At 43.9% G+C, this 23,521-nt stretch overlaps 1 protein-coding gene across 1 annotated transcript in view; it reads right to left on the bottom strand.

Annotated features, from left to right (window-relative positions):
* megf10 (multiple EGF-like-domains 10) overlaps window positions 1-23,521 on the bottom strand; it is a 63,985-nt gene that overhangs the window by 32,321 nt on the left and 8,143 nt on the right. The window contains exons 2-6 of the mRNA XM_076284367.1: window positions 18,981-19,113; window positions 15,525-15,626; window positions 15,083-15,183; window positions 12,509-12,601; window positions 1,448-1,694 (exon numbers count right to left, since the gene is read on the bottom strand). Of these exons, the coding sequence (XP_076140482.1) occupies window positions 1,448-1,694; window positions 12,509-12,601; window positions 15,083-15,183; window positions 15,525-15,626; window positions 18,981-19,096 (659 nt within the window). The 5' untranslated portion in view covers window positions 19,097-19,113. The remainder of the gene's footprint in view (window positions 1-1,447; window positions 1,695-12,508; window positions 12,602-15,082; window positions 15,184-15,524; window positions 15,627-18,980; window positions 19,114-23,521) is intronic.

The following is a 23,521-nucleotide window of genomic DNA, read 5'->3' as shown; positions in this document are numbered from 1 at the left end:
GTAGTAGTAACTCTTGCAAAAGCTAACACACCTTGCTTAACTCTTCACACCTTCGTAAAAATTATGTTTTCGTATCAAACAGTAAACACAAGCCATCACAATAATAAGCACACAATGTGCCAACTACACACTGATGGTCTGAATAAAAAACACATCTGGCTTTTGCTTTCTCTGTGCACAAGGTAGACTATGTCAGTTTGAGGTCATACTTTTGTCATAGTTCTGTAAACATACTGGGATCCAAACTTCAAGTATTGGTGTTTATTTACACACATCAAAACAAACACAAGTGTGTTTTTCCAAGTCAAAACACAAAATAGCACTGAGACAAAACAAATCAGTCTACATCGGGTCGTCTCTCTCAAAATTCCGTCTACATCACATGCAATGTCCTAGTCCAATGCACCGTGAAAAATATATTCTGGAATGACGTATCCAGGCCTGACATGACAATATCCCCACATGTAGACTGTTTTTTTTGGGTGTAAAAGGGCTATTTCTTTCTCTTCTCTCTCTTCCTGTTCCATCCATTGTACCCATTGTACATTACCTGTGGCTTATTTATAGTGCTTAGGCTGATTACAAAGTGAACTAATTATCTAAAACAGTTTTCACATGAGAAAGTGTGCCAGAGAGTTGGCAAAATAGTGTAAGTGCAGTGAATTGTGCCTACAGTTGTGCAAAGTGTGTGTTACAAAATTGCAAACTGAGTGCAAAGCAGTGTTTGTGCTTTTAGATTTGCAAACTCAGTGAGTGGTTTTGCTATAAGTATTAATAGTTTTAGAAATTGTGCGATAAGAATCACAGTTGTGTTTAAGCATTCAGTAATTCAGTAAAATGTAATTTGTTAGTGGCAACCTTTCAGACCGCTGCTCGTGAAGAAGGCCAGTCATGAAGTCTAATTTTATTACATCAATCTGGATCAGACCACTCTTATGAGCGTGGACTATGGTCTATGAGTGTGTATGTGTGTGGGAAAATATTCTTTAATTGTCACATTATACTAATGCGTGTCTATGAGCATTGCACTGTGTATGAGTTATTTGTATGTTTCTGAGTAAATCACATGTGCATGTGTGTGTGTGTCTCTGTGTGTGTGTGTGTGTGTGTGTGTGTGTGTGTGTGTGTGTGTGTGTGTGTGTGTGTGTGTGTGTGTGTGTGTGTGTGTGTGTGTGTGTGTGTGTGTGTGTGTGTGTGTGTGTGTGTGTGTGGGTGGGTGGGTGAGAGAGAGAGATAGAAAGAGAGAGAGAGACAGAGAGACTGCTGTGATTTGTCCTTATGACTATATATGTTGTGCATGCCTGTGTGTGTGTGTGTGTGTGTGTGTGTGTGTGTGTGTGTGTGTGTGTGATGTGTGTGTGTGTGTGTGTGTGATGTGTGTGTGTGTGTGTGTGCGTGCACTTGTATTCATGTGTTGTGCGCGTGTGTCTAAGTGTGAGGTACTCACAAAGCCCCGGTGTACCCCGGTGAGCATGTGCATAGCCCCGTGATGTGGTGGCAGTCCGCGCCATTCTGGCAGAGGCACTTCTGCTGGCATCCGTTGCCGTAGGTGCCCGCCTCACAGTGCTCCTCGCAGCGCCAGCCTCGGTACCCAGGGGTGCAGATACACGCGCCCGTGATGGGGTTGCACAGCGCCGCGTTCTGACACTGGCACCTGTTACTGCAGTGGGGGCCCCAGTGGCTGCTGTCGCACGCTGAGAAGAGAGAGAGGAAGAGAGAGAGATGGAGAGAGATGGAGAGAGATGGAGAGAGAGAAAGGAAGAGTGACAGAGGGATCAAACCTTGGTCAGATATCAAAGGACTAATAGCTCATGGAAGCTGTGTTTTAACTGTGATGTGATCTTTGAGCATGATGCCTTGACAAGATTGTTGTCGTAATGAGGCTTTTAATTGGATTTGATGGGAATCTTGTTGTATTTTTTGTTTGCAGGTTTATTTATTTGTTTTGATATAATCCCGTTAATCTGTAGCTTTCCCTCTGCCTGTTGTAAAATTTAGGCCAGCATGGTCCTTTGTACTGCCTGGCACCAGCGAGTTGAAAATTGATGATAGCATTGATGATAGCATGTTCTTAACTCGTCCGTATGAGCCTATAACTTAGATAACGGGCAAGCTCCCTGACATTGTTTACATACCACAAGTAGAACATATCTACTTTTGAGATTCAACCTAGATAGTTAGGTGACTTACTAGCCTGCTGCTTCAAAATTCAAAGTTCTATTCTACATAATGCATCTATATGCATCTATAGCAGACGGTTATCTCTGAATATTTACTGTGTGGTCAATGGCCAGTCCTAGGTTTGATCATACAGTACATTTTATACAAAAGGGCAGCATAAAGAATATACATAGCATGTATGTTATAAAATGAGATCAGAATGATTATGCCATGTCTGTCTTTTAAAGCATTTGAAAATAGAATATTACAAAACTTCAGCTCACACACAGGCCTTGTCTATATGTAAGTTTTGGATACTAAACCTTCAGCAATAGGAATGCAATGCAAATTTCCATGACAACCTCTTCAATCATATAACTATACATATACATTTTACTGCTACAGTAAAATGCTCTCCAGTGTATGTATGACTTTGGATGACAAATTACATTCTACAAGCTTAAGTGGAAATGCAAAACTATTCCATATTGCACTGAAACCCTATATTGCAAACCTTTCGCAATCCCATCAACTATACTACTGCAATGGGAGAGTTATTTTCATGCACTGGATGAAGTGAGCAGCATTGAATTATGAGGCGTGAGCTGTCAGTGAGTGAGTGACTGATGATTTATTTATTTGTGTTGGGCTCAAAAACATCTGTCGGGTCTGAGTCACCACCTCAAAGCCACACATCTGTATTCAGTTTGGACTCTTTTTGATGGACGGCTGGCTGCTCTGCACTTAGCTGCTAACTCAGAGGCCCACCACTACCGCTAAGCTATGCTAACATAAACCTGTGGTTGGAAGGAAAAGGCTAGTCTATAAGGCTGGCTAGCATCGGATAAAGCCATCCCAGCACTCTTTAAACAACGTCGACCAGAGAGGTGAGGTCAGATGAGGTTTATTTTTGGAGCGGCAAATCCCCATAACCCCTGGCCATAAAGCTAGCTATCGTTGCTACGATATACGATATCGCTGCTACCTTTTGTTTTGTTTTGGTAAGTCGTTCTTCCGCGGGGTTCAGACCTGCTCACCCCAATCCTGAAGGTAATAGCCTACTCGCTTTAGAGTAGGCTAGCAAGCACCAAGGGAGAACATCTGAGAGCTTTCTGACCACAAGTTTACCCATGAATCTTTACTATTTTCCTGAAGCACTTATCCCTTATGTTCCACTTTGGAAAAAAGAGGTGGGGGGGAGGGGGGGGGGTAGGGGGTTAGTGTTAGCCTTCTGTGCAAGGACACTACAGTTTCATCTTCAAAGGCGGTTGGACTCCTGGGGTTTAAAGTCATTTATTTGTTACAGTTGCTTGGCACAACGCTCCACCCAACAGATTGCAAAGTGAGGAACCCACCAAAACACATGCAAATTGGACCCATCTGAGAAAAGTACTGGCCACATTTTAACCTTTTTCAGTGGACTAATGAATTACTGATAATGTTCTAAATAACTGTTGTTGTGCATGTAGTTTTGTGATGTCCCTATAACAGGGAAACATGACAAGCTTTTAATGACAACGACAGTGTTTTTTTTAACTACAGCAATCCGCAGAGAAATTAGAACTAGGCAGGTGGGGTCTGGTTGGGTGAGAACGCACAGGTGCAACTCTACTCACACCCAGGAGCCCTACCATCTGCTGAAATAGAACATAAACTCAGCTGACCAGATTCGATGGTGTTTACAATCATGTGCATTTGAGGTCTGGCTTCTGTTTATTATTAAAGGGAAATAGCCACGGTCCAAGCTCCGGCGTATTCTCCACGCAGGTCACCCTCTCAATTTCCAAATCATCTGTCACGTCTGTCACTACTCCTCTTCTATAGGCAACTGCTGTGTGTTTTTCTCCTCACTGATTTTTCTTCAGAGAGAGCGCTATCGCGATGGGCCATACATTATCATTACGGCTGACATCACAAGGCTTTGTGGGGCTTGCTTTATGGCAGCTTGCATCGACCAGCTGTTCCCCAGCCTACACATGATGTCACTCCAGAGAGTCGTGACGGGTGTCTGCCAAAATCGTTAAAGAACGAAGAAGGGCAGCCCTTTTTTTTTGGCTTTCTCGCTCTCCTCCTCATGTGTGGCGCGGGGTTGAGTGGCACGGGGTGATTGGCACGTTGGCATCACTGACCGCACATGTTATTGCTTTTCCTGATTAAAGCAGGTTGGAAGTTAATGAGAGGGCCAGACCAGGCTTTGTGTGTACATGCGTGTGTCGTGGCACCCCGTTAAGGCCCGTTTACACAAATCCAGGCTGTTTGCTGACGTACTTCACAAACCCCGAGTTGCATCTGACCTTTTTTTGATTGTGTGATTACTGGTATGTCAATTAGTGCTCGGAAGGTAAGAGAAGGACCTGAAGGACCACTTTTGCCAGTTTCTTCTTTTATAGATTCTTCCCCCTTCTTTAGCCGTCTTCCCATATTTTATAGTTTATTTTACAGATGGGAGAGTGGACCCGTAAAACAACTCAGCTGTTCTAGGGAGAGCTTTTTCCAAAAACTGTAAAACTGTGTCACCTTTTTCTGTATCCAATACCCTAATGATTGATTAAAGCCAGAGAGACTGACTTGAAATGCTTCACATCTTTAAAAGCCTGACTGCTTTTGACACACTTAAATTACTCTTTAACAAAACGAATCTTTGCACACCTCATGCCAGGTGGCAAAATGATCTACAGAGCAGTCACCAATTGCCTAATGACTGTGAAAATGTGGGGCTCTAAAGCTTGGAATAATAACCTGCACACTAAACGAATGGGGTCAAACAGCACTCTTGTTCCATATCTCTGGCTCCTTCTTTCTTCAGCTATCTTTGGCCTTTTGATCTATAAACCCACTGTAACTTTTAGGGGGGATTAATAGACTGTTCAAAACGCAGCCTTAAAAATGTTCTGAAAGATCTAAAAGAGGAGATGGCACTGTGAATTGTCTGACTTTGCCTGCACAATGTCAATGTGCAATGAGCCACAGAGCCCAGGCCAACAGCTCAGAGATCTGCTTTAGAGCTAACTGGACAGGAGTATTTTGCACGTTTTGGCACAGTCAGTGGATTAAGGTAATCTCACTAATGCCCATTCATTACCCATTTAGCAGACATTTGGTCTAAAGGGCTTGTAATGAACAGACTAATGAACTCAGGAGCTGCTCAAGGGGGGGTCAAACCGCAGACAACCACGATAAATTTCAAATGACACGCCATTCTCATTACCAACTGCTCTAATCAGTTTCCGTGCACGATTATAATCACCAAACTCCAAGATTCATTTTCAATTCAATTCGATACAAGCTTTTTTTTTTAACTGAGCTGCACACAGAATAGAATAGAATAGAGAGTATGAGAGAATATTCTGACTGCATCACCAATAGAAAACAACAAACTAGCTATTTTGCAAGCTCAAACAAATCTATAACATTGGTGGTTTCCTCACTATTGTTACCAGTAGTGGAATACTGGAGAATTTCGGATTTTGGACAATACTTGCCCTCATGCACACATTCATCCAGCCCAGTGAGTCAGTTGTTTGGCTCCAGAGGGGAGCACAGGCTCGGCAGAACAGGCAGTTACACTGTTATTGTGGTGCCCGCTGACTAGCCTGGTGCAAAGGACTCGAGGAAAAAGGGCAGTATGCGCCCACACACCCACACCCAAACTCTCTCTCACACACACACAGTCGTACACACACACACACACTCGCAGAGAGACACACACACACACAGAACTCACTCAGAGAACATAAAAACCCTCTCATATGTACCCCAGCTTCTTGGTAGCCTTGTTTTATGTGTAAGAACTGACCCAGATAAAGAACAAGCCCACAATGGTTCTCAGGCCTTTGGCCCGAGGAGAAATGCCCCACCTTTTGTCAAGCAGCCCAAGAAACCCCTTAAGGTGGGGGGCACACACACACACACACACACACACACACACACGACACTCAATAGAGAAGCAGGTTGGGGTGAAGAGTGGAATGCATTTGTGCCAATCCATCAGACTGACTGTCTGTACCACCAATTGTTCAAATGATGATGGCTTCAAGTAAATTAAACAAAAACCTTAAATGGCTTCAGTGTCACTTAATTTTGAAACATTTATTCACGTTCACACTCTTGCTTGTGTGTGTTGGACATTTATATGGTTATATATTTATACAACACTTTTGCTTGCATACAACTCAATTGCACCAAATAATGTGTTTATACTGGTGAGTTTAGGACAAAATGGCCAACACAGTGATGGATCACAGGGTTTTGTGCACATACGTTTGGTCAGCCTAATGATAGATTTTTCTGTCGCTTGTAACAAACAGAGACATGAGAGGCCATTAATTAAACCAGACAACATTGTTCAGGCCCTGTGCTCTGAGCCTTACAGCAAAGAAATAAGAAAGACAAAGAACACTCTAGGCCCTTTTACTAAAAATAAACCCTAGAAAGAAAAAAACTTGCCACAGGTGGAAAATATGTCTGCATGGCAAAGAATGAAATCCAAAAAATATAAAAGGATGGCAGTAATGCACTTGCCAGTTGTTAAGGTCCAGTTGGCCCAAGAGACGACAGGGAAAAAAGAGAGAGAGAGAGAGAGGGAAAGAGACAGGGAGAGACAGAGAGGGAGAGAGAGAAAGAAAGAGAGAGAGAGAGAGAGAGAAAAATCTGCAAACTTGGCCAAATGCTGCAAAAAAACCCCAGTATGAGTATGGAGTATTGGAGAGCTGTCAGTGATTTTGCAGAGAATTTGATCTAAAAAATGGCCATTGGAATATGACTGCTGCTGCCACTCCAGCTCTTCTTATGTTAACTAATGTTATGTTTATTTCAGTGGTAGTAGTTGAGTGTGTGTGTGTGTGTGTGTGTCTCAGCGGACAATAGTGATGACATCGTTGAGCTGCTGTTGCCAGACTCCAAAGAAACACCTCTCTGGGATATTTGTCTCTCTGGCTGCACGACCAGCCAAAGGTTAATGTCTGTTACACACGCGGGAGGCTCAAGGGTAGAGCAGCTATCCAAAACACAAATCTCACTTAGCCAGCAATGGTTCCAAAACTATCAGACCTTCAGGCATTTTTCAGCTAAAGCCCTCCTTACACTAAAAAACTTTGCAAATATTTGGAAAATATATTTGAAAGACTACAGTCTCAGACCCTCTCACATCTAAAGACAAGTGATAGAGTTGTTGAGTCACAGACTATGATTTTGCAACAACTAGGGATCATGCAGGGTCACTATTTACAAGACTGCTACTAGATTCCTTTCAGGAACTCATATGATAGCCTACTCATATCAGTCATTTTTTTGTTTTCATGTGTGATATCCCTAATAGATATAGAGTTGTTCTTTCACGTGGAATAGCCGACTAATAATTTATAAGAAATTAAATAACAAATAATCATATAGGCTACAGCTGTCACCTACTTCGCCCCTTCCTGTTTGGTGTTGGAGAGAGGTCACTATTGGTTTTTATATTGTTCACGTTACTATTTGCATGAGCCACGACTAAAAAGACTTGCAATAATATCAAACATGTTTGATATTGTCGTAACGGCAAAACTAGAAAAAGACTGTGAAAACAGACCAAAATCGTACAATGTAAGGCCGCCATTAAATGGGATTGGGGGTGTGCCATTATATTTGCTTCAGCCATACTGTTGCAACTATGATTTTGTGATCAACACATAATTTTTCCATCCATCAATCCATTCATTGTATGTGCACTTGCCATTATAATCTTACTTGTTCTAATATAAAAGGGTTCTGCTTTGGTCTTGGCTACACAATTCATTTCCTGCACAGCGATTGCTGTTTCTTTTACTGTGAAGTGTTTATTCCTGGTGCGACCAGGCTTCAGGGGTATAAGACCATTTTTATTAAAGTCTGAGTGAAGACAGACAGGATGTAAGGATCAGACTCTCTATTCTTCTGCTTCCTCCACGATCCCCTCTTCCTCAGTGATGACGACGCCTAATGCGCTTTAGCAAGGCCCGATGCACACGCAACACACACACACACACACACACACACACACACACACACACACACACACACACACACACACACACACACACAGTGAGACACTGAAACATAACTTGAACACTTTGTCCAGAGGAGGGCTAAAGGGGCCGTCTGCCTCCTAGAACAAAAGTGTTAGCAGTCAGGCCCTATGGCGACAGGGCTTATACATCTGCCCCCAACACCCTGAAACTAATGAAAAGAGAACCTGTCTTATAAAGCAAGTGGGCACTCGAAGACAAAGCCCTGGTGTGAATGTGGACTTTCAACAACCCTTTTGGGTAAGGTAAAGGCATGTGTGTGTGTGGGGGTGTGTGTGTGTGTGTGTATGACTCGTGCAGACACAAGCTTGCCTTTCCACAGACTGGAGGTCTCCAATATGAAACCAGAGCTCCACTGACAGCTGGCCAAAGTGCTAATTTGCAAGCATTTCTTGGGAGAACGGTTCCTGTTTGAGGCTGAAACTGTAGACTTAGACACTATACACAGCCACCCTGCTAGCTGGTTATCACCACACCATCTTGTGAGTTAATAACCAAACAACTTCTTAATATGCATACACAAAAGTGTGCATTTCTACCATGTGCAAGCCAACGCCACTTTTATAGACTCTGAAAGACTAAACAGATCTCTCTTCCCAAGCTCTGTCGTGTCATGCGACGGCCTACATTTGCGATCACAAGTGCTGTGGCCTCAGGATATTTCCTGCATTTTTCTCTTAGTGGCCTCCCTTATTGCCCGGTCTGTCTTTGTATGTCAAGAAAAGAGATTTTCTGCTTTGTTCCTGGTGGACTGAACCCTCCCAAAAAAAATTTAAAAAATTCTGAGACGCATTGTTGGGGCTCCCTGACCCAAAAGCTGGGGGCAACAAAGGGAGTCTGCCTCTTCACTCTTGAGTTGGGGGTTGGGCCGGGGGTTAGTGAGTGGCATATTACATGGTCGCTGAGTGCACAGGATCCCCCCCCCCACCCATCCTCACCCTCCCTTATGAGAGTCACGAGAGGAACCACCACAGCAGCTATTTAGGCTATGAGCTAAAACTGCTAATCAAAGGGGGAAAAAGCCTTGCAAAGGCACCCCTCACACACACACACACACACACACACACACACACACACACACATACAGAGACACACACACACACATACACACACACACACACACACAATTATTCCACCCACACACTGAGCTGCTGAAACTGCTGTACCGAATGACCTGCTTCTGTTGTCAAAGCAGCATAGGATGTATGGTACGATAGTCACAGGCATTCCATCTTGGCATGAATCTGATGAGTAGCACAGTCACGTCAGTCAGATAGACCTAATGCTAAGCATGCTAACTCTTGGCCTGTTAAAGTTTAGCTTGCAACCTCTTAGCTTTGTTTTCAGTTCACACCTAGCGCAGCAAACAGGGTCTCAATGCCAATCAAATGTGGGAATAGCCCAGGGGCATCTCCCAGTCAGTGCTTCGTATTGATTTTATGGAGGCGCTGGTTCAATACTTGTTTTCTAAAACTATCAAACCACATATGTATGCCTCACAGGCAAACCTGAATGGCTTGAGGGTATTCATTAAACATGTGTACTCCATATTGACTCACTTTGGAATGATCCTGTTCTGTTAACATACAGCATGCATCTTCTATAAATGTCTTCACATAACTTTGTTCTGTTAAATTCCCTAATTCCACAGCATGAATCTTACCCAAGTAACTGTGTCACAACAGGAAATGTAATCAAATGTATGAAATTAATATCTATTTATGGGTCGTACTGCAGATTTATTTCTGCTTAAAGATATTTGTGTTTACTTTGACAAGCATGCTGTAATGGTACTAATTACTGATCTGACACACTGGTTTAAAATTGACATAGGCTATTATAGATGGAATTATTTCCCAAAAGGAAATAGGCTTTCTGGGAAACTGAGCTGCCACATTCTTTTCGTGGCTCATCACTAAATATGTCCATGTGTTGATTCATGTTTGCATCAAATTATTACCATTATATTGTATATCGGAGTGTAACAAAACACTATTTTTCAAAATTAATTAATCAGATCTTTTATGGCTAGCCTACAACCCTACCCTTGTGCGATTTGGTATCTCAATCCAAGGGCAACCCTCATCCAATTCATGACAGCTCTGCTTCCCCAATGCTTTCTTAACCACCTCTTATACACACCCTGGCTTAGGTGCGGATAATACGTTACGATCCCCCCTGGCATATAAAAAAAACCTGTGAGTATCTTCTTCCCTTCCCTTTCTCATTAGACTGCCCTAATCCACACTATCAGTGCCCATCTCATGCAGTCCAATCAGACTGACTCGTCTAGCCTGTTCCAATCATGGGGGACCTAGCCGGCCTACAGACAAAACAATAGCGGGTCTGCAAAAACAGTGAAATACAAGCCTCCAGGCCTCTCAGCTCCAGGCCACGCTTCCCCAAGGTCTCCTGGGGTTTGGACAGACAGGGTCTGATTTTTTAGGGGTTAATATAACCCTCACACCAGGCACTCCTCACATTGGGTTTTTATTAGCCTGACGTAGTCATACTCAATTCTAGTTAGAATATGAGTCTGATACTGCTCCATTGGGACATAATTATGGGGTGTGTTTCAACTGATACAGGGGGGGAATGCCTCTGCATCGGTTAGGTCTACTTGGATAGACCTAACCAATCAGAGCATGTGAGGTGTAGGAAGAAAACACAAGATCCGATCTTCTCCACAAATGCCTTAACATTGTTTTCTGGTCTTTTGTAAAAGTTAGTGCCGTCAATAACTCCTAGCCTACAACACTCATTAGCGAAATCTAAGAGATACGTAGTAGGGTAGGCTATTAGGAAAAAACTGATAGCCTATATCCCCTCCGTTTTAAAAAATAATTCTGTTAAACACTGATATGCTACAAACATGTTAAATAGCTGGAAGGCTGTCGCAAATCCCTCGAACAGGTGGTCAATCAGAGATTTCAAACGAACGAGGGAACATGTCACAATGCAACAGCACTGTTTTCCCTTGATGAAAGTGAAACCACGAGTTTTCCCACATCTCAACTTTGGCCAAAGTTTTCAGAAATAATCGTTTTCAGTGATAAAACCTCATTAAATAATATGCATTTTCTATATGGGGTCTTAAAAGCCATGTATCCTTCTAGCCACAGCGTTTTTGTTTCAAACATAAGCCTAACCGAAGCGTGCTCAGATGACGTGATAGACCAGGCGCTGTTGCTCACCTGTCCATTATCGTAAAGCCCGATTTGATGCCAGACTGAACTTCCCGACCTCAAATGTTGTGGGCGGGACTAAGTTCTGAATGGCACCTAGGCTAGGTTTTTATAGAGTCATAGACACCATGAGCTCAGATACCCCCCATATGTTTACATACAGTGCCAGGCCATAAACTTACAAAAGCCTTTCTACTAAAAGAAAAACAACAACAATGAATTATTGTTTTCTTTTTCAACCAAACATGCCAAATCTCTCCCCGTGCAGCAAATAACTAAACAAAAGCCACGCCCCAGAGGCAAACCATTGGGATTAAAGTGTATCTGTGCAGGTTTTTATGAGGTGTTGATTACATGCAATGGCGAAACCAGCAGCAGCAACAAAGACCAATAACACGACGCAGTCTGTGTATGTATGTGTTGGAGACCCTGGAGGAATTGGCAGGGCATGAAAGACAAACCCTGGGCAACCTTCCCTATTATCTGTAGCACCACAGAGCGGTTCCTCAGCTCAACAGGGTCAGAGAGCCCTGTTCCAGTATCAATAACCACCTGGCCAAGACCTGAGGCCCTCATTACAGGGACCGGAAGACGGCATGGTGGGGGGGGGCCTTTCATTCCAGAGCTTCAGCAATTGTGTTAGCTGTGTGTTTGTTTGACTGGGTCCTGGGTCCTGCTAAATGTTATCCATGGAGTGCAGTCTTACTGACAGTGTGAACTTGTTTTGGTATGGGCAACAAAGGAAAGGTATACAAATAAATCTTGAAGTAAACTGAAGTGAATTGATCTGAAGCTGAAGAAATACTGGCAGACCACCAAAATTGAATTTCAGTTGAATTGTGGTTGCAAAGTTGAAACAGAATGAGCTAAATTCAGTTAAAGGGGAATTAATTGATTATAGATTTAGTTGAACTAGATTAGACTGAACTGTATTGAATGGAGCTTGTTTTAGTTGTGCTGAGTTGAGCTACACCAATCTGAAATGAGCCAGACTGGTTGTAAAAAGGCACACTGCTTAAGAAAGCAGGAGGGCAGGGAGGCCCTGGAGTGTCGTCCTGCTAGCGTCGGTGGTGGGCGACGCGAGGGAGACAGACAGCTCCAGCTGCTTGGAGGACTTACCACTGGAACAGTCGGCTCCGCCCCAGCCAGGCTCACACTGGCAGGTGTTGGGGGCCAGGCAGCGACCGTGGACACATTTCTCAGCACAGGAGGCTGGAGACAAGAGGGAGGGGCGAGGGCAGGGGCAGAGGGGGAGTGGGGTTGGTGGTTTTGGGTGGAGAGTATAGGAGAGAAAAGAGAGAGAGGTCAGATTTCATCCACTACGAACACAGAGTGCTACAGTGCCAACATTATTAAGACAGGGGGGGGTCAGAGAAATGTGGATGAAGTGCAGACAAAAGCTGACAAAACACACATGCACATACGCACAGACACACTCTTAAAACGAATGTGTTGTCCCTATCTAGACACAGAGATGTGTTAAAAAACAACGCAAGTTGTGTTGCTTTCAACGCAAGTTTTCAACACATATTGTGTAACAAATAAAAAAAGGAAACAACACAAACACAAACTGTGTTGTCTCTATCTGGACACAGAGATGTGTTAAAAACAACGCAAGTTGTGTTGTTGTTAACACATTCGTTTAAAGAGTGCACATGAACACACACGCACACACACTCAGACACAATGGCACTAACTCAAACACTTAAAAACAAGCACATGGATGAAATTACATAAAAAAAAAAAAACAATTTGTACATCGTACAAAAACAGCACCAAACATCTCTGATCAAAGAATTGAAGCATTAAAGTGTAACCACTCATAGATTATTTTTTGTGTTTGTGACGGGCATCGAGGGAGTGTGGGTTCAGATGATATTGGGCGTAACATTGATCTTGTCTGTTGATAGATTAGAGACAAACCACCCCAAGGCAGCACAGATGTGGTCAGCAACAGTGACAAACTCCACAACCCAGACTGGACTCCAAACAGCACTGGGGATTGAGTCCAATCCATTTGAGATGGAGATTTGTGGCAAGGCAAAAAGAGTTAATGTCCGCAACACTGCTTTTAAACTCCCATATGTAATGCAATGCCTTTTTTCTTGCATTAATTATGGGAGTTTAAAAGCAGTTTTGCAGACATTACATCTTTTAACTGGAGCAAGTGTATTTGTCCTGCACCTGCCAGAAGGTGGGATGTGCACACAACTTCTTTTTGGAAGGCAAAAGACTTCCCATGATCTAGTACTGATTTAGATCACTGAAACACTCATGGATTAAAATTGCTTCCCAACATTGGATGGCTCACCAAGGGGTGGCATTTTTTAAAGTGGTTTCGCATCTGCTCTGGCCTGGTTGTAAACAAGTGACAGTTTAAAATTTGCTTCGCAATGGTTCCTCCTTTTTTCGGCCATATAGCATTTTTGAGGGAAGATGAGATCAAATCACGATGACTAAAATTCTATAAATATATCAGCCAAGCTGTGGGTGGATTGCAAAAAAATGTGTTTTTATTCTTAAGTTGAATTCTGTGTTCTGTTTAAACCCATCTGCAAAGCACTGCACCTTATATATTTGATAATGTCATCCAACACATAAAATCATTCTAGTTTCCCATTTGAGCAAGGCTTCATCCCACTTTATTTAGGGTTTGCGGAAACAGCAGGCATGAGACGAGACCATGTGATTGCGGCTTACAGTACACACAACGGCTCCTTTTCAGGGGAACAGAGAAAGTCCCCTTTCAGCTCCAAATGGTCACATTTCTAAATCCACTGTTGGGGAGATAAAGCTGATTCATCAGCAGAGAAGGCAGCCATCATTCCCTTGCACACAAAGTTCTTCATTTACACCAGATTTCCCCCAAAAGCATTTGTCATGTCGAGGCCACTGACATTCGGGTGAAACGCAGGCGACCGCAAGAAAGCCTTGGACTATTGTTCGGAAATCTGGCGGCGACAAATCAGAGCGAGCGGTGGACGTGTTGAAGGGTCATCGTGCTTGGACACAGGTTTGTTTGTTTGTGCTCAGAACTGATGGCTGCAGTTGTTGTTTTCTAAGCAGTGGCCTGTTCAGACCTCCTGCCTGTTGGCCACACCTGTTCACCCTCCACTGTTTTTGAAAGCTCAATCTGTTGGACAGCAACGCTGCTTCTAACACAAGTCACGTCACCCCCCCCATCGCAGTCACATGTTGGCTCAAGCCATGACTTGGCTTTCATGTCGTTGGCCTTAAAACAAGGCCCTTAGGTGGGCCACAGTCAAAGAAGTTGAAAGAAGGGAATCAAGCGGGCTTTTTTGCGCTTTAGGGTCCAGTCTCTGAATCAGAGATGCTTGCGGCCTACAACCACATCATAAACATATCAAAGTCAAAATACTTTAGACACACAAGGACACCCGTTGTGGGTGTGGTACCTTGTGACTAGCTAATTAGCTCACATGTTGCCAGATCCTGTGACTACTAGAACTGTGCATTCTAGCATACCTGTAAGTCCTACTGTATCCCACAAAAGAGATCATTCTTTATGTGCCTTGCGCATATCCCAGCTATCATGGCCTTCAGTGGCTCAGAGATAACGATCAGTACATGAGCAGTCGCAGTCACAACAACAGCCGTTGTGCTCATGACTTAGGACACAGAGGTCCCGAGGCCACAGGGCGAAAAACCAACGCAGCCAGCTCGGATACTCACGAACACACATCTCGCCGCTTTCGTAGAAGCCAGGGCAGCACTGCTCCTTGCGCCGGTACATTGTCTTCTGTCCACTGCGGTACGCTGTGCGATAGCTGACCCTGAGAACAAAGAGAGAGGGGAAGAAAACATAAACAAAACACTTTAAAATGCTTCCAATTTGAAGTATACAGTCTTTTACTGGAATGTTGAACTTCTACTCTACTTCCAATTACGAGGCAGGATTGTATATCAATTACACGCAAAATGGTATAATACTAACATAGGAGATGTCTTTGCACTTCCTTGACTTTTTTGTATATTAACAAATTAATAAAGGTTTATAACAAATGCTTATACATGCTTTATACATCCTTTATAAACGGTTCCTTGGCGTCATGCTAAGTGTGAAATGCAAGGTACAGATTAGTTCTGCTCTTTGATCCTCCTGTAATCCTCTCACCTGTGGCGCGTGCACTTGAACCAGTTTAGGACGTTTGAGCAGCTGGTGTAATATATCTGGTCAAAGGGGCGTGCATAGGACTCCTGCACGGTTAAAGAGTAGCTGCAGAAAGACACACAGACATACACAGATGAGTGTATAGGCACACACACATACACACGCAGGGAAATACACACACACACACATGCACACACACACACACGCACACACACACATGCACACACACACACACACACACTCACACACACACACACACACACACACACACACACACACACACACACACACAAACTTGCTGTGACCTGTTTATGCAGCCTGTGTGTGGTCCCATAACTCTTGTGTGAGTGACTAACAAGGAGAGAGGCTAAGTACTTTAATAAGGCCACCATTAGAGAGCCTGTGTATCAGTGGGGGATTATGTATCAAACAGCTTTAAGTCATGCCACTTCTGAGAGGGTTTTCACACACATACACACACACACACACACACACACACACACACACACACACACACAAGCACTCACGCACACACACACACACACACACACACACACACACACACACACACACACACACACACAGACACACAAACTGAAACATATGCTCAAACTCAGGCGCACACTTAAGAAACTTTTAAACAAACACACACACAAAAAAAACCCTCCACGCTCAAATTGGTAGACACTCTTGTTGACACCCACTTCCTCGTGTAGCCTTACTCTTTTCGTCCCTGGGCCAACTGCGGATATTTATAAACGTTTTGATAAATAAACTCCTTCATGTGTTGTGCGACTTAAAACCATTATGCGAGACAGTTGCTCTCTTGTGATCCTATAAAGAGGAACAGTTGTGACCGTCGGGCTAGTTTCGAGGTCCTCAAGCGCCTAAAGGTCCGCTGTGGAAACGGGTCTGAATTCCTCTTTAAGTGCCCTCATAAATGAGCTCCCACAAGTGATTCATGAAACTGCCTATCAGTCATCATTTGTCCAAAAGCAGTAGCTGAGAGTGAATGGGATTTGCATTTGCAGGAGGCTTTGGCCTGAGAGGAAGGAGCCAGAGAGAATGAAAGAGGGAGAGAGAAGGAGGGAGGGAGAAACAGAGGGAGAGGGTATAGGGGAGGGAGGGAAGGAGGAGAGAAACACACTTTCGGAACTTCACTCAAACGTTGAACGAGGGGTCACCCAACTCCCAGCACGGCACAGTTGTTCTGTGTAAAACAGGCTTGGGAGGGCTCCAGAATGTTGGGCAGCTATGCTGACCAGTCATCAAGAAAGCCTTGAGTGTACGACGCAGTGGGCAGAGGAGGAAAAAAAACATTAAGACATGGTCAGGCTGGGAGATGAAGATATGCAACAATTAGAAGCCAAACTCATTCTCTATCTCTCTCTTCCTCACTCTGTCTCTCTCTCTTTCTCTCTCTCTCTCCCTTTCTTGCTCTGTTGCTCTCTCGCTCACCCTTACTCTCTCTCACTCTAGCCCTCTCTCCATCTCTCTCTCTTCTCCCTCACACTCTTCCTCTCTCCCTCCTTGCCTTCACTCACTTTCTTCCCTCTTTCTGTCCCTCTTTATCTCTACCTCCATACCTTTATTTGTCTCTCACTCTAACCCTTCTTTTCTCTCTCTCTCTCTTTCTCTTACTCTTCTCTCTATCCCCCCTCTCTCCCCCCCTTTCACCCTCACTGCCTCTCACTCTGTAACCCTTCCTCTCATTCTCTCTCTCTCTCTTTCTCTCTCTCTTTCTCTTACTCTTCTCTCTATCCCCCCTCTCTCTCCCCCTTTCACCCTCACTGTCTCTCACTCTGTAACACTTCCTCTCATTCTCTCTCTCTCTCTCTCTCTCTCTTTCTCTTACTCTTCTCTCTATCCCCCCTCTCTCTCCCCCTTTCACCCTCACTGTCTCTCACTCTGTAACACTTCCTCTCATTCTCTCTCTCTCTCTCTCTCTCTTTCTCTTACTCTTCTCTCTATCCCCCCTTTCTCTCTCCCTTTCACCCTCACTGCCTCTCACTCTGTAACCCTTCCTCTCATTCTCTCTTTCTCCCTCTGTCTCTCTCACTTTCTTGTCCTCTCTCTGTGTCTGTCTGAGGGAGCTGTTGCGTAGCCACCCTTCCCTTCACGGCCCTTTAAGGCCGCAGCTGTTCCCACAGATTACGCAGTGAAAGTGAATCTAGCTGGGAAAGCAGCCCCTGCACCTTTGTTCTTTTCAATCTGCTTTAATGGATTTCCGAGCTGCTCCTTAATTTGGCTGAGGAAATCTTCTGCCTATTAAGTGTGTGTGTGTGTGTGTGTGTGTGTGTGTGTGTGTGTGTGTGTGTGTGTGTGTGGGTGGGTGGGTGGGTGTGATGTATGGATGTGTGAGTGTGTGGGGATGAGTGTGTTTTTACTGTATGTGATGGTGTTTTCTGTGTGTGTGTGTGTGTATCTATGTTTGTCTGTGTGTGTTTGTGTGGGAGGGTGGTTGGATGGATGGATGTGTGGGTGCGTGGTGATGAGTGTGTGGGTGTTTTGTGTGTGTGTGTGTGTATGTACATGTGCATGTGTGTGTACGTATGTCTGTGTGTGTGTGTGATTGTGTCTCTATGCACAGCTTTAGGTGCAGGACTTCAAACCTAAAACAGCTGACTTAATTTATCAATGACTGGATTTTGCGTGACTGGCAAACTAAACCAATTAACCTAAAGTAATTGTTTATCTTAACTCTGCGCCGTCTCCTATTTAGATAAGCTCATTCAGTCCACAAACAATACAAATCGTCTGCACAAGAACATTATGTCATCTTTGCAGAATGACGTGCTAGGACGAATAACTTCCAAACCATAAAGTTGTAAACAGGGGAACCATGTCACATTCTGTTCCATTACAATAAACGGCCGACAACACAAGCCAAAGCATTATTTAGGTTAGTCACAGTTCACAGTCAAATGTGAAGTCCTAGTATACTGTGAATTCCCCATAGCCCATAACTATTTTGATCGATCATACTGTAGACTTCCTTAACAGTCGTAACTTTCAAGGTTGAACTATAAAGCTTTCACAAGTGGGAAATTGAGACATACGAGCATACAAAATGTGAATTGTAAATCTAATGCAGAGTCTCTGTGTGTCAGAGAGCATGTGTATGAGTGTGAGAGTGTCACTGTGTGTGTGCGCATGCATGTGTGTTTGTGTGTGTGTGTGTGTGAGTGTGTGTGTATGTGTGTGAGTGTGTGTGTGTGTGTGTGTGTGTGTGTGTGTGTGTGTGTGTGTGTGTGTGTGTGTGTGTGTGTGTGTCTGTGTGCATGTGTGCATGGGAGTGGGAGAAAAACGAGAGAGAAAGAGACAACAAAGACTAAAGAGAGAAAGATAGAGGGACAAAAAGTCTGAGAGACATTAAGAAAGTGCAAGACGAAAGGACCGTAAACTGAAAAAGTGGCGAGTGACAGAATGAGACACGTGTAATGAGGGAGCACAACTGACCTCTCCCAGTGACTGCAGACGTTGGGGTCCTCCAGGTTGAGTGAGGATGCCACCTGTGCAAGGTAGGCAGCCAGAGCCACCAGCACCCAGCCCCAGTGCCACCTGACACATGCCATCTTTGTCAAAGCTACACCTGCAACAAAAATACACACACGCTGAGTCTAAACAGTACACACACACACACACAGGCACACACATTTACACACATGTGCACACACACAAATGCATACATACACACAAATGCATACATACACACACATGCGCACGCACACACACACACACACACACACACCACACACACACACACACACACACACACACACATACACACACACACACACAATTAACAGTCCTGTAGAATAAACAATGAGTTAACTGCACACCTTCTTAAAGAGGCTAAAAAATATTCCAACTCATTAGCCTAGTAAAATGATTTTCTAAAAAGTGACTAAAATGCCCCGTGTCAGACACTGGTGAGAGTTTGCCAGGACACGTCCATCTTGTTAGACACCTGTCTGGAGGAGGACGTTTATCGGGCAGCTGAGGCGCAGTAATGGGCAACACCTGCCGCAGGTCTGGCACAGGGCGGGCGTGATGGAGTGAGTGAGTGAGTGATGGAGTGAGTGGGGGACCGCAGGTCCATCAGTGTCGTGTCCACTCTGACATTACCACCAGGTGCACACAGATGACCCTTTACAGAGGGACGTATAACACACACATGTCTATACACAGACACACACACACACACACAGAGAAAGACACACATTTGAAATTGTCTTTACACAAACTCGTACTCACACAGAAAGACACACACACACACACATGCACACACACATACACAGACACACACACACACACTTTTCAAAGTGCCTTTCAGATGTTATGCTTCTCCTAACACCTAATAGCGCGCTTGTTAGAAAATGTATATGAGCAAGCAGAAGGTCCCTGAAATCCCTCTTCCTCAACCATCATATAAACGTCCTCTTTGTCCCTTCTTTCTGAGCGTCACACACACATTACACATACACTAAATACCAAATACGAGTGACTGTCCAAACTAGCTGTATACAATTCATTTTCATATATTTGTTTGACATTCAGTTCAATAGCACAAGTACTTGGCAAAATGTGTGTATACAAGACAACATATCGAGTTGGGTATGTCTAAACAAAAACATGGCAAAAGAGCAAATAATCACAACAAGATCAACACAAATATGTTCCTATTTATTCAGAGATACAGCGTCTCTAGTATCTAACTTGGCCATGGCAACTCTTAGAGTGTTTGGATGGAACATTACCATTCATCTGCTCCTTATTTACACCAGTAATGGTTCCAATGATGCTCTGCTGCGCTTTGTTCTGTTGGTTGATTAAATTTAAGAGCTTTCATAGCAACACCTCATAAAGTATGTTTCATAGCCATGTCAGGGATGAAATGTGTGTGTGTGAGTGTGAGTGTGTGTGTGTGTGTGTGTGTGTGTGTGTGAGTGTATGAGGAGGCGGAGGTGGTGGATCTGAGGAGTCAGTGACCTCAGATGCACCTGTGGTTGGCCAAGAAACCGATCAGTGAGAGCAGTGCCAGGTCTCACCTTTAGTGCCGAGTATGCCAAACAGTGTGAAAACATGGCGTAAACAGAATAACCAATCAATGCTGTTAACCGCTGTTATCCTCTGAATGCTGTTGACAAAGGACATCAAATAAGTCACTTTCTTCATACACAGCACTGAAGCTTTACAGCCGCTATCAAAGCAGTCCAGAAAAAGATAGACTAAGAGGTCAAGTGCCTTTAGCTGATAAAGATCATACAACGTTGAGTCATATGGTGGCCTTTTAATGTATACAGCTATTCATGAATCAGAGATCCCTTGGAGAATTTATGAATCAGAGATTCCTTGGAGGTCTAACAACCATAAATGGTGTGGCAGGCTTCCTTAGGATAAACTCAATGTGTGACTACACTTTTAAAAAGCATCTATGAATAGTTAAAACTCCAAGGGCATAAAATCCACTTTCAGATGTGGAGCAAAGCGGAGCAGTTGCCCACACAGATGTCTCGTAGACACTACGCTGCTGTGATTCTGCCTTGTTAAATTACATGGAAGTGAAGCTGAGGGTTTACTCTCTGTGTATCTTACAGTGACATGCCAGCATTCCAGTAGCCCTCATCCGATTCCTGTTTCTACCCTCTGACTATACTTGGTGGAGCCCACTATTGTGGCATTCCGCATAAAAATATGTCTACCACCACGGCCATGTATAATTATTGGCTTAGAAATATATTCTATCCGTGTTATTGTTGAATTTAACATTGCTGGGTGAACTGATGCTTAGCACAATAGGATGCTATACAGTAGGGGTCTTCAGCAGGGCATTACAAACGCCACTTTGTAAAACCGTTTTGTAATTTGCGTTGCGTATTGTGTTGTTATGAACCATCACTGTGAAATTTAATATCCCACCTGACAGTTCTTCTTAACAACCAACTGCTGAGGTAAAATAAACAACTACTCCCAAGTTAATAATAATTAAATTAGCTTGCGAGTATACTCCTTTCGGAAGAGTCCATTAGTGGTTGTGTGATGTAAAAAAGCCCAGGGGCTTGTCAGAGTGGACTGGATAGACCCAGTGGTTTGGATCGCGCTGGCCCTGCCAGAATGACTCAGAACTGGCGAGCGTGACGCACAAACGGTCTGGACATCGAGCCGGGCATCGCTTGCCAACTCAATCAGCTCCCTGACAAAGCATGACAGACATCAGAAAGCGGGTGGCAGACACAGACGGTCACAGAGAAGGAGGGAGAAAGGGAAGAGAGAGTGAGAGGGAGAGGGGGGAAAGGGAGGGAAGGAGGGAGAGGAAAAAAAGAAAAGAAGGAGGGAGGAAAGAGGGAGAGAGGGAGGAACAATGAGATGGTCAAAGAGGGGAAGAATGAAAGAGAGGGAGAAGAAGACAGACAGAGATAGCAGGAGAGAAAGAGATGGAGTGGAGAAAAGGAAATGAAGAAAGAGTGAGGGGGCGAGGGGGAAAAGAGAAAGAAGTGATGGGTGGGATACAGGTGGGGAGCAGCCCCAAGCACCACTCTACCAACTGCTGCTCAGTGGGTAGCTCCCTTCAGAGTTATTTCATTTCTGCAGCTCGTAATGAGCTTTTCAGCACAGTCTGTTTTGGATAAAAATGAGACGCCGCACATCTACCCTAAAAACCGAGGGCTGACCATGACAAAAGCCAAAGATTGTTTGCAAAGGAAATAATATGAGGAATGTCAAATTCAATTTATACACATTAGGGCACATGTTGCATATTCTAAGAGCGTTTTTTAAACACACCAGAACACTGCTATTTGATTTATGCAAACGAGGGTAAGAAGCAGAGTGACTGGCGGAAATCTGCTCTAGCCTCACCATTCAACACAAAATGTTTGACACTTAAATCTTGCTGATTCTGTTATTTCTAGCATTTCCAATTTGCTGACTGCTTCCTCTGTCAGTAAATCCTTTTGTAAGACATACCTGTTTTTTCTTGTGCTGGGATTTGGCAATAATGCAGTTTTATGGTCATGCTAATAAAGCTCCCCTAACTGAAAAAAAAAACCTGACAGGGTTGCGGTAGAGCCACTAATCCAACCATCTTTGCTCTCAGTATTCTGCTTGAACAGGACTGCTGTTTTCTCACCCACGGGAATGTAAGCTGAAATCCCACTCACTAGGCCCTGACCATATCTCCCCCATCTAATGGATAGCACTTTGAGCTTTCTGTGCCAATGACAGACACGGCACTTCAGCATCCCACGCTTGTGCTTCAGAATCAGCACAAAGTCTCCATCCCACACAGACAACAACCGTTTCAATGAGCAGCTTCCTCTCAGGGTCTTACAATACAATACAATATGTTCCTGCTCTTCTGAATGTGTCAGATTCAGGTAGCTCTGATGGATCGGTTCTTTGATAGACTAGGAATTTTTTGGTGCAGTGGTAGAAAACAAAGTCTGAGCTGATCTACCATTAAGATTCAGACATCCGTACACCCTCCACCTCCCTCACAAATCACATTTTCACTCTCTCAATCTCTCTCTCTCTCTGTCTCTTTCACACACACACACACACACACACACACACACACACAGACAGACAGACAGACACAAAAAAATATGAAAACCACAAACACGCACACACACACACACACACACACACACACAGACAGACACAAAAAAATATGAAAACCACAAACACACACATTAACCACACACACACACACACACACACACACACACACACACACACACACACACACACACACACACACACCATCTATGCTTAATACCAAATGCTACAGGCTGTCACCTGGGAGACTATGAGAGTGCTTAGTCATGGGCGGTTGATTTTCATGTGCACATATAAAACCACAGTGCATCCACACATGACACAAGTATTTTTAAAGCTTTTCCCAAAGGCACTAAAATTGGTGGGCTCTGTTCTGCAATGTTGAACTGAGACAACGTCTTTCACACAAAAAAAGAAATAAAATACTTCACTGGTTTCAC

The sequence above is a fragment of the Alosa pseudoharengus genome, unplaced genomic scaffold (genome assembly GCF_046254945.1).
Source record: "Alosa pseudoharengus isolate Yale_2024_CS ecotype anadromous, Long Island Sound unplaced genomic scaffold, YU_APseudo_1.1 YU_APseudo_1.1_scf_14, whole genome shotgun sequence".
Lineage (NCBI taxonomy): Eukaryota > Metazoa > Chordata > Actinopteri > Clupeiformes > Clupeidae > Alosa > Alosa pseudoharengus.
The sequence above is the reverse complement of the archived record's forward strand: the minus strand, read 5'-3'. Positions and strand labels throughout refer to the sequence as shown.